We start from the raw sequence: 16,195 nt of genomic DNA, 5'->3' as shown, positions 1-16,195 counted from the left end.
GTAACGAAACCAAAGATCCTCAGTAATTGGTGGCTGGTATAATTTTGCCTCTTTCCTTCCTTTGGTATATTTGAACTGCCTCTTTCAAGATATTTGTTGTCCTGGTAAGAGTCCCACCACATGCAAAATTAAAAGGTTTATGCCTCGATAATAAAGGTACAACATCTTATTATCTGCTGTATAGTTTAGGTGTGCCTGCGGTCTGGAAACACTCAATTTTCAATTCCCAATAAAAACTTAAGTGTTGGTACAGAAAATACATTTCCAGGATAGGACTGGGGAGTCTTTATTGACTTCTGTGTACTGTATGAGCTGTTTTGTGTATATTAAAGGTTAAGACTTCTCAATAATTATTTGATTAATTATTTGATAATAACATCAGCATTTATCTTTGTATTCCCTAACAACAGTTGCTTAAAAGTGAATGTATTTTAGATGTTCAACTCTTCTGTGCCTCCTCTTTCACATATTTGCTTTTATATAATTCAACATTAGGCTTCATTCTGGCAAACAGATGAAGACATTAAAATAAATGGGGCCAACTAAATGCAAATGACTGTGACTTAATTAAATTTCTAAGCAAGGAGTACACAGTATCGGTGTTTTGAAGGGACAACTGGGAAGAAAACTCTAAACAATTAAATACCTACTAGAATTTAAAAATGTTATCAAGCTCTTGAAATCTCAAAATCACAAAAGACAACTCTGGTGATTTAAAATCCTTATTCTAGTCAGGAGGAAAAATTAAAGCAGCAATTACATACTTTCAAATGGAACAAGGGGAAGTTGGTAGAAAAGATTTTTAATTGGTGTTCATGAAATGCAGACAACTGGTAAGAAAACAAATAATATAAATAAATAAAATATCCATGTCCAGCAAAAGAAAAACAATCAGGAAAAGATTTTAAATTTAGCATCGGGAACAAAATTTGTAGTTTATGACTATGAATGTTAAGCAAATGAACAGAAGTTCACTGTAGAGCATGACAGCAGAGGCAGCAATCCAGATGTCAAATTAGGTACGTATTAGTGCCTAATATTCACACTTTGAAAAATATGTTTACAGGCTCAGGAGGTTTCCAAAAGGCCTTTTAAAATAAAGCATGTTTTCCAGACCTAGAGTATTTTTTGCTTTTGTTATTTGTTGTAGCATTTACCCTTTAGAAATCTAATTACCTACATGCCTTAAAATACTAACAAAACCTGCCACGATGTTTACATGTGGTTTTATTTCATGAAATCAGTGAAACCTGTCTAGGGCCTCACCACCCTCACAGGGAGGAACTTTCTATCTCTATGGTAATTGCAAAGTCCTTGATGTTTGGCTGCATCATCAAGGGTCTTAGAAATGGAAAAGGGGAGGAGAACCCAATCCAGCATCTTTCTTTAGACAAGCCATCTCACTTCCAGAGGTGCAATACTAGAGATCAGCATTAAACAGCATAAAAACCACTGCTAAAATTCTCATCAGAACCAGGCTTGTCTCTTGTCCAGAGCCCGGAAATCCATAATTTAAAGTGCAGTACTGTGGTACTTAATTAAGGAATGAATTAACTTTTTCACTAATATTAACAGAGTAGATAATTTTCAAGGATATGGAGGGGTTCAAAAAACTGTTTCACTGCGTCCCGTAAAAGAAACTGAGCAATCAGCCTGTCTCCACAACCTCTCTGATTGTGTCAGAGGTAAATCCAGAATGAAGCCAGGACTCTTTTGGTTGTCAGTTTGTCAAATTCCAGAAAACAAGATACCCTTCCCGACCAGAACTATGAGACAAACCAAACCTAAGAGCAGAACGCACCGAAACGTTTTCTGCTCTGACTTGCATTAAAGCACAGTTCCTGCTGCCTGTAATTGTCAGCCAGAAATCACAGCTGAAGCACAGCTAAGTGGCCACACACTCACACAGGACACCTGGCACGGTGACCTGGCGTGTTTTAACTTCCTTCTGACTTGCTGGAGTAAAACACAACTGATGTGCTGGATGGTAGCCAAATAAGAACCACAACAATCTATAAAGTTGCTTAACATGTTGTGTGTTGGGATGGGAGGTTTCTCTGTCCTGTCATACTTTGCAACAAAAGCATTCAAAAGAAAAATAATCTGTTCATCAGATTTGTATCTTTTGTTTATATAGAAATACCTAAGGCCATTTTTCACTGTGCCATCAAAAGACAGCATTTATTTTCTAACTGACTGAAAATACAATTTATGTCTTCATCCATTTCATTTACAACAGGTTTTGTTTCCATGTCACATCCCTTCCTCAGTCATATGATACCTACAAATGTGGTAAAGGGGTACAACATCTACATTATGCGACCAGTCAAATCTCAAATATACCACAGCTATCCCAGTAACCACTTGGTTTCAACTGACTTATATTCTGAAAGCTCAAGAAATATTCTGTAACTTCCCAGAAGATTCACCTGAAAAATTCTGTGGTAGGATTTGACACAGAATTAGTAACACAGCTTTATTTGCTGTTGACTGCAGATCCCTAATCCCACATGCATCAATTTAATTTGAAAATTTAAGAACTTTTAAAATTGCACATAAATTTTAAAGTTTCCTGTCAAATATACCACATATACTTGAAAGGCATCCGGGCAGCTGGTTGGAATTGATTCTGTGTGTGTATATGAGAAACAGTATGAATATATATATATATATGTGAGAAACTTCTGATTTTTAGATCTCCATATAACCTTTTAAAAATAAAGAGAATCTCATGAAAAAATTTTCCTGAAAGCTGTATTGTGGAATATTTTTTTTTTTGCACTCAAACTGGGAGATTGGTAAGTGTCTGTTTATTAAGATAACTATTCCACATTATACCATGACACTCCACACACAAAATATTTTTAATTTAGCCAAAGCAAATCAAGTTTTTTGAGTGATTCAAGACTTTAATCTAACTTTACTAAGGCATCTGTAATCTGAATTCCACAAACTGATTATATCACATAGTTCGAAACTCAACCACACTTTATGAAAATGAGCTTAAAACTTACCTGGATTTCATATAAGTGGGCAATGTGAAACTGAACTGTAAGAGTGGGAAAATCAAAGTTATTAGTTTTAATGAACAACAGCAATTACAATGTTTTGAAATGAGGGATAAACAATGTTTCAAATTTATCAACGCAAACCCAAGACAAATTACATTTTGAAGATACCAAAACAGTATTTTTTACATTGATATTTTACACTTAATATACCAGACATGACAGCAAATGAATATCCTAACAAAGTACAAAACCAGCAGATATTGAGAAAAGCAACCCATGGATTTTATTTGTATTCTGAAACAGAAAGTCCATTAACCTTTCAGTAAACTTATTAATAAAATCTCTTGAAGCCGAGGTAAGAGAACACAGGCAGTATTTTCTGTACATAACCAAGCTAGAAATGAACATTTTCATTCAGCTGCTAAGAAACAGACTAGCTGTGTTATAGAACATTACGTTAACACATTGCCAGTTTTATATGGGATCTTAAATTTAGGTGGTTTTTCTTCCTTTTTAGGAATTGTCTTTCCCTCCTTAAACTGAACCACAAGTGTTAATTACAGGTCATCCTCTGATTGCTACTGTTAAGCATTTTCAATTCCTCATATAAATTGTCCAGAATGCCGTAATACTACCAGCAGCCTGTGCAGGCAAGAAGATTGCTAGCTGGAGAAAGGAAAATGGAAATCGTTCAAGAGTAAAAGCAGAGGGAAAATTACCCTCACACTGCTCAGATCCTTGCAGAAAAGATTTGAGAACTACTAACCTGGACTATCCATGGACTGGCAGAGAGCTAAAGCTAACTGAGATGAATGTAATCCTCATTCTGCTTTGATGAGGAAAGAAAAGTTCCTCCAAGACAGACTTTCGCTCCACGTTCGTGAGCATTACAAGTAAGAAAACACCTGTATTTGAGCCAAGCTCAATTTATTTCCATTACACAGATTTCTCTGCCTTGAAGCTACAGAAGAGTGTGACACCAAATCACCATACATACAGGTAATATGGAGTTCAGGGTTTCACTCTGGGTCATAAGGGAGGGAAAAAAATCTCCCTTTGTGCACTGCTTTGTCCTTCACTATAAAGAAGGAAGCCGAATGCACTTTGAAAACCAGGTCAGAATGAAATGCATCACCTAAAATTTTAATAAACTTTTTGTGTTCCTTGCTAAAGAGCACATAACACACCCATTATGTTCACTGCATCATCAAACTTCACCCTGTACTCATGAAAGGAAAGCCCTGCTTTTGTTTCAGGAGTTCATTACCTAAAAAATCCCTCTCTTATTTTTTCACATCCTAACAAAACCCTTTCAGTATGAAGCTCCAAAATGAAGTGATGCCTTGGAGGGCAAAGGAATATTAAAGGTGTCAGATTAGAGACTGCCTAAATAGGAAGGAGAGATGCTTGTTACTCCAACATTTCTGCTGGGAACACACCCAGTGCAACGCTGGTACTCACCCAGCCCTGAGAAATGCAAGGGGGAGGATGAAATGGGGATTTAATGAGGGTACCCAACACCCTGGGGCGAGGGGTTCAGTTCTCCTTCCCAGAACAGCACAGTGGGACCTGCCCAAGCACCTCTCTGTCCTCTTTGCTCCCATCCTTTGGGTTTGCCAGGCAGTGAAGCCTTTACATGGGGCCACCCCTCTACACCAATCTGGGGGCACAGGGGACTGCAGGGGAAGGGTTGGAAAACCTTACAGAAATTCAGAGATTTGGTGAAAACCGATAAAGTTAGTGAGAAAGAATATGAACAAACACAAAATGCAATAAAGAATCACACGTCTGATAAAAAAAGTAATAAAAGCCTATTGACTCAAGGAGAATTCTGCAAGTTTTTACAAAATTATCTGTGCCTGCTCCTGATAAGTGACAAAGCTCTGAAGACAGCCTTGAAGCACAGCTGGCTCCTTGACACAGCCACTGGTTTCAGCCACGTGAACAAACTCCCTTTCACCACCTTGCTGATACAATATTCACAATTCCATCCAGTTTTTAAAGAAAAGCTTTTAAATATTTTATCCAATGCCTCTGAAGTGAGACTTGGGTGATAACTTAAGCTCAACATGAACAACAACTTAAGGTCGAGCATGAGGGTACTTTAAAAACTGAAGGAATAATTTCCTTCTCATCTCTCTGACTCTTAATTCTTACAGACTCCAAAACACGGAGAAACACAGATTTATTCTTGCATACAATTCCACTAGCTATGGATAATTATGTTTATACATTATATCTTTAAATATTAATAAATACTGTACTCTGTTACAGCCTAAATTGTGCCTACGATAGATCGCACTGCACTAAAGATTGACATGTTCAAATACAGACTAATATATAGCTGACATTAAAAAAAAAAAAAAAAGGGGGGGGTTCTTATTTCTACAGTAAGACTGATGCTGAATTTTGGATCTATAAATTTAAATGGCATGAAAATAATCACTGAAAATTTACAGATTGTCAAGATGATGAAAGTTTTAAATAACTGGTATTAAATGTGTGCCAAGGCACAAGCACCAGGTTTATAAATAAATGAAAAAGCAGTCAAATAGTAAGCTTCCTCCAGAATTCAAGCCCTTCAGAGTAATGAATAAGCTAAGTCTCAATTTTTACTTATTCCACTTACTAAAACAATCCACAATTCCACTGGAACATCTGTCTCCATTGAGAGGAGACAGGTTTTGTAGTCTCCCTCTCTCAGTACCAATTCTTTTGCTTTTGAAGAACGGTTCTTTAAAAATTCATACAGTTGCAAGTGTAAGACTTAAAAAAACAAACAAACCCACAACAAAATAAGTACTTCTTGGTTACTTACTTTCAGCGTTAGACAAAGTGCAGGGATTGCAGTCAATCAAAGCTAACTGAAAATGCTGGAAAGAAAAAAGAATTATTTGCTTTTCAAACAAAGTAATACTAGCACTTGGGCAAACTACTAAGAGTAAATCAATTTTGTACTTGAAAATCAATACTGCATCTTACCACTTGTCTTAAAAAAAACAATTTTCAATTTCTGTTCAACTGCTTACTAGAGGAAAGTAAATTTTTTTTATTGCAAACACTGCAATGCTTCTAATGTAAGATGGCAACAGATCTTCACAAAACAACTGGGGTTGCATCTGAAAGGATGAAGGCATCAAATGAATGGTCAAAGTGGGAAGATCAAGTTTTTATATACACAACTGGGACTGCAGATACACCAGCTCTTAGCCTCATGGAGATAATACTTAAACACTCAATTTATCTAGAAAAACAGAACACCCTTCCTACAAACTGCATGATTTTAAGTTCTTAAAAATTGAATTCTTGTCAAAAAGCCTTTAATATGAATACCTCTCCATTAAAACATGAGTCCATAAGAAGTTCATAGGTTCTCACATCCTCTCCTACCGATGTTGAGAAAACTTCAGTTAAACATTAAAGCTTGTTGAATTTTTATCACTTATCTTTAGGGAATACAAAAAATACCTTTTAAAACATTCTAGGTTCTGAGGTAAGTTTTTCACACATCTATAAAGAGGGTCACAAAAGCACAGCAATGAAGTCTGTCTGCAAGTGTCATGTTAATTCACTGATCACTATTTAGTGTATAAAAATGAGTGGAACAGGCACAGAAACTCCAGTGCCTGAGCTTTTCCATAAACTTTGGAGAAAATCCCCCACACAATGTGAAATTTTGATCGACACATTAGTTCAACAGAGAATAAGGCCTAGGAATACAGGAGCCTGAGTTACCCTATGAAATACCACTGTTAATAAATACAGTTATTTACAAAATACAGCGTCAGGTGATTTCTAATACACAAAACATGACTGATGCTTTAGCATACTTTACTCTCTTAGCATAAAAATTATAATTTAGATCAGACTATTCAGGATGCCAAACGAGGTGGCACTGGGAGCCTACTGCTGTAGCTGGGAAGAAAAAAAAGTCTGTATCAATGGATATGTGCAACAGACTTTCAGTATTGTTGTACTCAGAGCTATTAGATGCTACTTAACTTTCCTTATGTTCATAATAACTCCTTGAGCACAGCATGTCTATACAAAACACATCTGTAAGATTTTATCAGACCATCACATTTTTAAAAAAACCCAATTTTAACAGAGACAAAAAAATCTGAAAATTAGTGTATTATCCACAACAAGCCGTAAGAAGAATGCTGACACTTCCATAAGCTCTAATATTCACTGGTGCAGCTTCCTCCTCACTCACTTCATCAAAGTCATTTGTAACATATACCAGCATTTAATAAATGAACCAAACTCAAGTTGAATAACAACAAAAATTCATGATTTATAAAGGACATTTTAGTAATATCCCCCCCAGAGGAGAACACAAAAACCAATGGATTCACACTACAAAATAACTTTTTAACCACAGCGCAAACATGAAATAATAGCTTACAAATATTAATTATTAGCTTAATTCTCTGCTGCATCCGTTCCTTTCCCTACTGCTCAGCAGGCAGAGAACTTACAGTCTCCCCTCACTTACATTGCAATGCAGGTTGAGTGTCTCAGAGACATCCTTTAGTCTGTTACCATAGTGATTCTACTAAGCAGACAACTTAAAAAAAAAAAAACCCTAAATAAAAATAAAATGCTCTATCTTAAATTGCATTTTGCCTGCCAAAAGAAAGGAGAAAAAAAAAAAAAAAAGGCTCTGGCCTGTAAAACTGAGTGTTACCGATCTAAAAGATACAAAATCCTTGCTGTACAGATGTGTCATCTTGCACCGTCACCTACAGTTACTATGGAAAGATAAAGCAGAATGGCACAGACTTGCTCTCACCTAGCAATGCTATTATAAAAAATAAGCAGATCTAAACAAAAAAGATTGACAACTGTTCTGTAGCAGTTCTTCTGAAGGGTTTTTGCAGTGAGACACACTGAAAGAAAGCAGGCAACCATATAAGAATATCTAACCATTTTAATATATGAGTATGCCAATAGTATCAAGTGCTATACAGTAAAAAAAAAGCAGAAATATTCTCAGCAATGCCTCCTAAAAAATTAAATATTCACTGCTATAGTAGCCAACTTTTGAAATTCAAAAATCTACATTAAACATTTTTTTAAGTGTATTAAATTTCTACTTGCACTATTCAGTAATCTACAAACGGTAAAGAAATTGATAAACCAAAGCCAGTAAGCACAGAAAAAGCACACCGTTTGCACTAGACAGTTATCACAATTAAAAGCATCACACAGAAACCCCAGAAACCTCTGAAATTCACACACACGAGCAAACCTACACCTCTTGCCGGATAAATAATACATAGCTCCCCGTTAAGTACTCAAAATCAGACAAAAAAAAAAAAAAAAAAAAATCCCCATGCATGCATTCTAACACATCAACCTGGTCAGCCAAATGCAGATCCACTAATCACAATTACCAGCACCAAAAAAAAAAAAATTAAAAATAGTAATAATATCCAACTTCCATTTCTGCAACCAACAGCAGCGGCTGGCAAAACATCTGCACCCCTCTCAAATATTGCAGCACTGAGCTGGCTACTGCTGTGTGGAATAGTTGTTATGCAGGAGAGGCCGCTGCAGCTCAGAGACGACACACAATACCTCAAGGCAGACAGCAGTCTATAGAAATTCAAATCCCCAGTAAGAGGATTTACCTAGAAGGCAGTGTTCTGAATGCTAAAAACTAACAGGCTCTCCTCAAGGGCTGCGGCTCAAGGCGCAATCACGGAACCATTTCGGTTAGAAAAGACCTTCAAGACCAGCCAAGCCCTAAATCACCTTGATTTGTAGCCATCTGAAATTGCAGAGTTATCTACAGCCCATTCCATCTCCTCGGGAGTCCTTGACTTTCCTCTGATTGTGGAAACAATTCCGAAGATAACCTTTCCAAGGATGAGAGGTACAGTGGATTCCATATAAAGACAACTGATGAAAGCACTAGGTCTGGCAGTACAGTAACAGCAATCTGACACTGATTTCGGTAACTTAACATGCTTTCTCTCACAGAATTAACACCGATTCTTTACAGTGTAGCAGGCGAGTACCCAAGGTTTTGTCGTTTCTTTAATCAATAAATGACAAAAGCAAAACGAACCCTTTTCTTCTCAGTGCAAGATTTTTCAGTACTGTCTCTGTTTACATCCAAACCTGAGACCTCAGCGTAGTGATTCTATCCCCTCCTCCTCTCCGGGGTGACATCAGCGAGTTTAATCGCGCTCGGCTCTGCATTTATTCAGCAAGCAAGGCAAGCCATCATCTGAGACCTGACAATCCTCACCGACTTACCACGAAGGAAAGCTCCATCATGACTCAGTAAAATTCTGTCAGGAGATGGCTTTTTCTGCCTGTGTGACCTAGGTGTGATGCCCGTGTTGCTCAGAGCGGCTTTTGTTGGGAGAAGTAGGACACGGAGAGCCTTGTGTAACCAGCCGGGGCAGAGTGCCAAGCCTCCATTTGCCAGGCATCTCTGGGACCAGGGGAGAGGGTCAGGAGAGGACACGCTCCACGCGCTGCTACAGCAGCTCATCCTGCTGCTCACCACTGCTTTCTGAGCTCCCAACAAATTCAGCTTGCAAGATGAGGGTTTGTGTAGTGTAAACACTCGGGTACCTTTGTCCAGCGTTCAAAAGAAGCCAACTTAAAGACAGGAGAGGAAAAAAAACTGCCGGAGGACAGAAGCAACAAAGGCCGCATATACTGAAGAGCAGCAGCGTGCCCCGAAAAATCTCTTGTTCTGACAAGCTCTTAGAGAAAAATTATTTTTAAACACAAAGATCATACAAAGCTCTATTTCTGCAAGCCAGAAAAAAAAAAAAAAGAAGCTGCACCTGAATTTACTGACCAGTATCTTTACACGTTGATTTTCACAAAGCTATCTCGACGCTGACGTCCGGCTCCACCTTTTACTCGTTCTCCCTGCAACATCAGAATTCAGCTATTCCTGTGCTAACAGCCTGGAAGACTGCCAGCAGCAAGAGAGCGACTGCCAGTCTGCCGCCACTGCTGCAGCACCAGCACGGCCACGGAGCCGGGGTCGTTCCAGGACTCCTGCAGCCCCCACAGCTGCGCAGGCCGCAGGGACAGCACAGCTCGGGCCTCGCAGCCGCCTGCGATCTGTGTGCCCTGAATGCCAACGCTGCACTTACACCTGGCAAAACGGGATCTGTCCCGACGGAGATGCCTCTTAAGGAGGTCTACAAATGAAGTGCGTCAGAATGGCTGAATATCCTGAGCTGGAAAGGACTCACAGAGATCACTGAGTCCGACTCCTGGCCCTGCAGAGAACCATCCACAAGATTCGCACCAGGTACCCAGAGCACTGATCAAATGTTTCTTGAGCTCTGCCAGGCTGGTGCTGTGACCACTGCCCTGGGGAGCCTGTTCAGTGCCCAACCACCCTCTGGGGGAAGGACATTTTCCTAATATCCAACCTTAAACTCCCCTGACACAACTTCAGGCCATTCCCTCGGGTCCTGTCGCTGTCACCAGAGCAGAGCTCAGTGCCTGCCCCTGCTCTTCCCCTCAGGAGGAAGCTGTAACTGCACTGAGGGCTCCCCTCAGTCTCCTCCAGGCTGGACAGACCAAGGGCCCTCAGTGTCACATGGCTCCTCCTCAAGGCCTTGACCGTCTTTATTGCCTTTGGCTACTCTCCAATAGCTTCACATCTTTTTTCCATTGTGGCACCCTAAACTTTCCCCAGCACTGGAGGTGAGGCTGCCCCAGCCCAGAGCAGAGCAGGACAATCCCCTCCCTTGCCCGGCTGGCGATGCTGGGCCTGATGTCCCTCAGGCCAGGGATGTCCCTCATGGCTGCCAGGGCACTGCTGGCTCGTGTTCAACTCGCCATCGACTAGGGCTGGCCCCTTTCCACAGCACTCCTCTCCACCGTATCAGTCCCCAGACTGTCCATGCTTCCAGGGCTGCCCCACTCAGCACCAACATTCTCAGACTGAACGCTCAGCTTCTGAATCATCTCTTCCTCTTCCCATGGTGTGCTCTTCCCCACCTCCCAAACGAGTGAGGATGCCACACAGCATGGTAATTCAGCTTTAACTCACTCCTCTTTGCAATTATGACATTTCTAAAATACACCTGTCATTCTCTTTTACGGGAATCAGTAAAAAACCTGAGTGAAATCAGGTAAGAGAGAACAAAAGAGAACACTCTGTAGGCCAGACATTGTGGTATCATTATCCACTGTCAAAACCAGTCACGCTAACAACTCTCCAGCAGTTTCATTACAGTGCCATGTTGCATTAAAAAACCGCCATGGATTTACTTCTTGTATGTGTCTTTCCACCACTGACAGATGCAAGCTACAATGACTAAGAAAGACATTTCAATCCCAAATGCTGCTTTCCATCCACTTACACTTTTATTGAAATTATGTTTTGATTAATTTCGTTTTGCTTTCCACAAAATGCTTTTTTGTGTGAGGCGCCTGCAATCTTGGCTATCCAACTCACAAGAGCCAAAACCTTTCACCTTGCTTTTTACCTAAAAAAGAACCTGTTCCTCACAGAATTGAAGATATAAAACTAGACATAAGAAACTAAAACTTCTCATAACTGCATGTATTTTGACTAGTGATTTTTTAATTAAAACATGTAAGGTTTCAATGTACAATGTTTAAACTTAAAAATTACTAATCTAAGCGCACATGAGAAAGATAACTAGGTGGTAAAACAGAACATGAAGGCTTGAAATCACAAATTTTCACTTTCCTAAATACTTGTTTACTTAGTACTCAGAGAGAGAACATAAAAAATGAATGAAATGTCTATAATAGTTATGTTCTGGCATATAATAGCTGCAGTAGCTAAAAATATCTTTCATAAGTATATATATACAGGAGAAATATTTGAATAAGTGGTAAAAAAGTATCTGACTGACTATAAATAAGTACTTCAAGCTGTTCATCGGTATATCAGTATTTAATTTCTTTATATTCCATGCATATTCATACAATTCACGCACATTTTAATTCTTTTGCAGCCTTTTTCTCATCCTAATATAAGCAGCATGTCTTAACATTACTAACAAATGAGAATCTTTAGAAGAATAATTAAAAAATTAAAATTATATTTAAATTGATGATTTACGGGCAAGATGAAAGCATAAGCCTGAAGCAAACTACTGGAATAACTGTTTTGTGTATAAAGAAGGAGGAAAAATTTCTGTAAGTGAAAGACAGAATCAGTGTTTCTACAAGAAGGCAGATAATTGAAAACGTGAGAAACTGAGTTCTCATTCCTCTAAAGGCTTTGTTACTGGGTACAGGGTAAACAGGTAAACCTGTAGTAAAACAAAACAAAATTTCCAAAGCAAAACTTTGCTTTGTTTGCTATAAACCAATCTCTCGTGTCCAGCATTCCTACTGACCACCCATTAAAAAAGCTCACCCCACAAACCAAACAAGATCCAACAAAACCCACACAACTCCCCCACCACAAATATCGAAACAAAAGCGAATAAAGCTTCCCCTCATAAAACCAAACCCACAGAAAATCTGCCCCTTGGCCCCCTCTGTTCCCTCAATATCAATCTAATAAATACAGACAACAAAGGGTTTTTTTCCCCCTAAATATGAATCCTGCATTCAAAGGATTTTCAGGATCATGGCTCTAAATCCCCCCTAAAAACACTTCAACACCACCGAGCAGGATGAGCACCAGAAGGGAGACTGGTTTTCCACAGCTGTCACCTGGTGCTCAGCTCCCACATCTCAAAAGGCTCTAGAGCTGGATCTCATACAGGAACGTCCCCCAAAATTCTCATTGAAATCTTTCACTCCCACGCATTTTCTAGAAATTGTTTTAGATTCGACAGTACTTAAGAGAAGAACTGAGACACACACACAAGACAAGATGATTAGATGCACCTATGAAAAAAGGAGGTCAAATTAAAAAAAATATTCAACAAATAGGAAAATGACCATGACAGCAAGTGACGTGTCAGAAATAAAGTAGCACATACTCAGAAGTATGAATATTTTTTCCAACTACATTTACCCAATGAATAAAGAGATTTATTATATTCCTAGAGATCTTGCTTTATTCTCCTTTCAGATTATCACAGTGTCACCACAGCCACCACCATTGATCACAGTATTTCTTGTGTCATTCATAGGAAAGGCTTGAACAGGAAAGGGGCAGCAGGACATAGTAAACTGAAAAAGACGGGCTGTGAGGCAAACCTTAGTAGCATGTTGCTGCTGCAGTCATCAATTAATAAAAATAAACCCACTCCCCCAGTCCCTGCCAGTTAATTTTGGAATTAATCCTACTTTTCTGATGAATGGGGCAAATTCAGCTTTCATGTCTCACCTCTGAAGGTAACACTGTCCCATCTGCCAGGTTACACTAGGATTGTTTTCTTTTCAACCAGAAAGGACATTTTTTTTCCCTTAATCTAAGCCTGAAGGCCAATTAATTTTCAATAGCATTGGTGTTGCAAGAGTTTATGGCAATGGGGTATGAGAGAAAGTCAAGGATTTTCATAGTATTTGCAAGTCTTAACTGCAGAACAGGCAAAACCAGTAATTGATTTTGAAAAAATACTGAGTTGATTTTATGCTTGTTAAACAGCACTCTAGCAATTATCTTGATCATCAACATCTTAAAATAGTAAAAATTAATTTTGTGCTTAAATTGCTTACATAAAATACAGAGATTTATGGTAATGCTCTGAAATTATGAAAAACATGGAATATATGACCTTCAGACTTCCATCTTCCCCCTTTGCCTGAAGACTCTTACTGACAATGATTCTTACTGACAATGACTCATCTGTTGGCAATGGTTTATTCTTAGCAATTACAGACTTAACATGAATGTTTAAATACCATCAAAAACATTATGATATTTCAGAGTACTTTAATGCAACGTTGGTACAATCTGCGAAATCCAGAGCAGTCACAAGTGAGCACCAGATGAAAAGTTATTTCCACTTTCTGCCTCCGTGTGAACGTGGAGCTCAAACTGGGCAAAGAGCCCCAGGAAAAAGGTCTGTGCTCAAGGCCAGTCCCCCTTAATTACCCTCTAAAATCCTGGAACCTTTTAAAAAGGTCCACAAGACCAAAAAGCACACAACAAGACAACTCTGTCTTTTCATTGCTTTGGGTTTATTACCTTTCTTTTGTTTAAAGGTGAGATACTCTGTGTCTCAGAGAATGAGACAGACATTGTGTGAAAACATCCCTTCACACTCTTTCCTCACATCCCTTCCTCATTTTACTGTCCCCATGCTTGAGCATAACCAGGGCATCAGCACTTCACCTCATTCTCTTCAGTAAGGAAGCGTTTTCTGACTTGCCTCTCATATTCCCATCACACTTTCTCGTTTAAGGTGTGTTTTTAAAAGATCGGCTTTTAAAGAAGCTACAGCCCTGTTCTACTGCATTTTCTCCTCAACTGACATATTGTGATGCTTAAACTGGTAAGTTTCAATCAGTAACACTTTGTTTACAAACTAAGTAGGTATTAAGTCCTTGGACTGTACCTTAAATTAAATCCACAGCTGAGCTGAACCGGAAACAGCTCAAAGTGTTCAAGACTGAGTTGCACTGGGTCTTTCCTTTTGCTCCTCACGGTCATTCTTTACTAAGGACTGCAGTCTCCAGAGCAAAGGAAGCAAACCAGAAACTCTGCTTCAGGTGTCTCAGTTGGTACTTCCAGAGCAGTTTCTTGCTACATTTTGTAAAGGGTAAGACAGCTTTGTGCCCTCCTTCCCATTCCATCAACCATGCACTGGATATACCAACTGGGCAATCTCAAGCTGAGCTAGCTCAGACTTCTGATCCACCCCAGTCTGCAAAAGGGGAAAAGCAAAAAAATGAAAAATCACTCAATTCAATGTGGCTGAGAGTGCTGAACGAGGCAATCAGTATTGCAAGGTGGAAAATGAGACAAACTTTTAGGAACAAGCTGCAGTTATATTGCTTTAAGAAAACCATCTTTAATGCAAACACCCATCATATTCATTTCTTTATCCTCTGAAGACCATCCCTCTGCCCCAGGGTAACCTGCTTTATTCATGGCCATTTGTTTTCCTAAGTGACTTAACCACATACCACATAAAAGCAATGGAATCATGATAATTCTGCATTTAAAAAAGATTAATTTCTTTATGTTTTCAAAATACTACTTTGGTGTTTTTCCCATCTGTAGCTGGTGTTTTGAAAACTTGAAGTTTGGTATACTCAAAATCTTCATGGTAAGTGACTGATTTGTTTTGCAAAATTGTGAACATCAAACACAAGAAATGATTTAGACCGAGTTATCCTAATATTTATTTAAATACCTGATTCACTGACAGAATTGAAAATTTAATGGCACAGCAGAAAAAGGTTATTTATTTCTTGATCAAAATTTATATCAAAAATTAAAACCATATAATCAACTAGGTTAGGAAAAAACCTTTTGAGATCATTGAGTTTCTCCTACTACTTGATTACAAGACGACCACATCCCTGTAAATTTCATCTTGGTTTTTCCCATCTTATTTAAAAATAAAACCAAAATGTACTTCAGCACTTCTGTTATTCTATATATAACACGACATACCAAATCTGTGCCAAAGTATAAGGAAATAGGATCACTCAAGCTCACACATAATCCCTTTCTCAACCTCTACCTCTCCTTGCTCTCTTTCACCATTCATTGCATGGAAGCTTTTCTACTCTGCACAATTTCCAACTCCACCAATCTCTGTAGGTGACACCTTGCGCTCTGGGTGAAAAGGAAAGCCCAGGGAAAAGACTGCTTCACTCTATCACAAAAACTGAAAGGAAAAATTGAAAGCAGCACTTTTCTCTTTCAAATCTTGGACAATGTGATTCTAACAACACAAGAAAACAACCTGCCAAGAAAAGGGAGCCGTAAGATTCTTGAAAACAAAACACGTATTGTTTTCAGTAATTTTTAGGGAAGATTAATATGCAGAAATGTGTTTATAAATTACACTTAATTATAAAATTTTCAGCCCTGCAGGTGGATTTCCCACCACACGCAACTCTGTTAAAAGAACACTTCCTTTTTCCAAGACATGTAACAGCTAAATTAGAGGCCAGGAAGGAAAGGACATGTGGGTAAAGTAGAAAATGGAAAGAGGAAAAACATGGGCAAATGTGCTGAATGGAGGGAGATAAAATGACAGATTACAATCAGAGACCAGAAAATAATGTAAATAATAAGGAACCTGAAA

At 38.7% G+C, this 16,195-nt stretch overlaps 1 protein-coding gene across 12 annotated transcripts in view; it reads right to left on the bottom strand.

The window, feature by feature from the left end:
- KDM6A (lysine demethylase 6A) overlaps positions 1-16,195 on the bottom strand; it is a 148,443-nt gene that overhangs the window by 51,147 nt on the left and 81,101 nt on the right. For 6 of the 12 annotated variants that reach the window (XM_058419560.1, XM_058419561.1, XM_058419564.1 and 3 more), the window contains exons 7-9: positions 5,830-5,884; positions 3,015-3,049; positions 765-830 (exon numbers count right to left, since the gene is read on the bottom strand). In XM_058419560.1, coding sequence (XP_058275543.1) covers positions 765-830; positions 3,015-3,049; positions 5,830-5,884 — 156 coding nt within the window. The remainder of the gene's footprint in view (positions 1-764; positions 831-3,014; positions 3,050-5,829; positions 5,885-16,195) is intronic. The other 6 variants (XM_040088804.2, XM_040088815.2, XM_058419566.1 and 3 more) reach the window with 1 other exon arrangement.

This window comes from Hirundo rustica, chromosome 2, assembly GCF_015227805.2.
Source record: "Hirundo rustica isolate bHirRus1 chromosome 2, bHirRus1.pri.v3, whole genome shotgun sequence".
In the NCBI taxonomy this organism is placed as follows: domain Eukaryota; kingdom Metazoa; phylum Chordata; class Aves; order Passeriformes; family Hirundinidae; genus Hirundo; species Hirundo rustica.
Note: the sequence above shows the minus strand (reverse complement) of the source record. Positions and strands in the feature narration are given on the sequence as shown.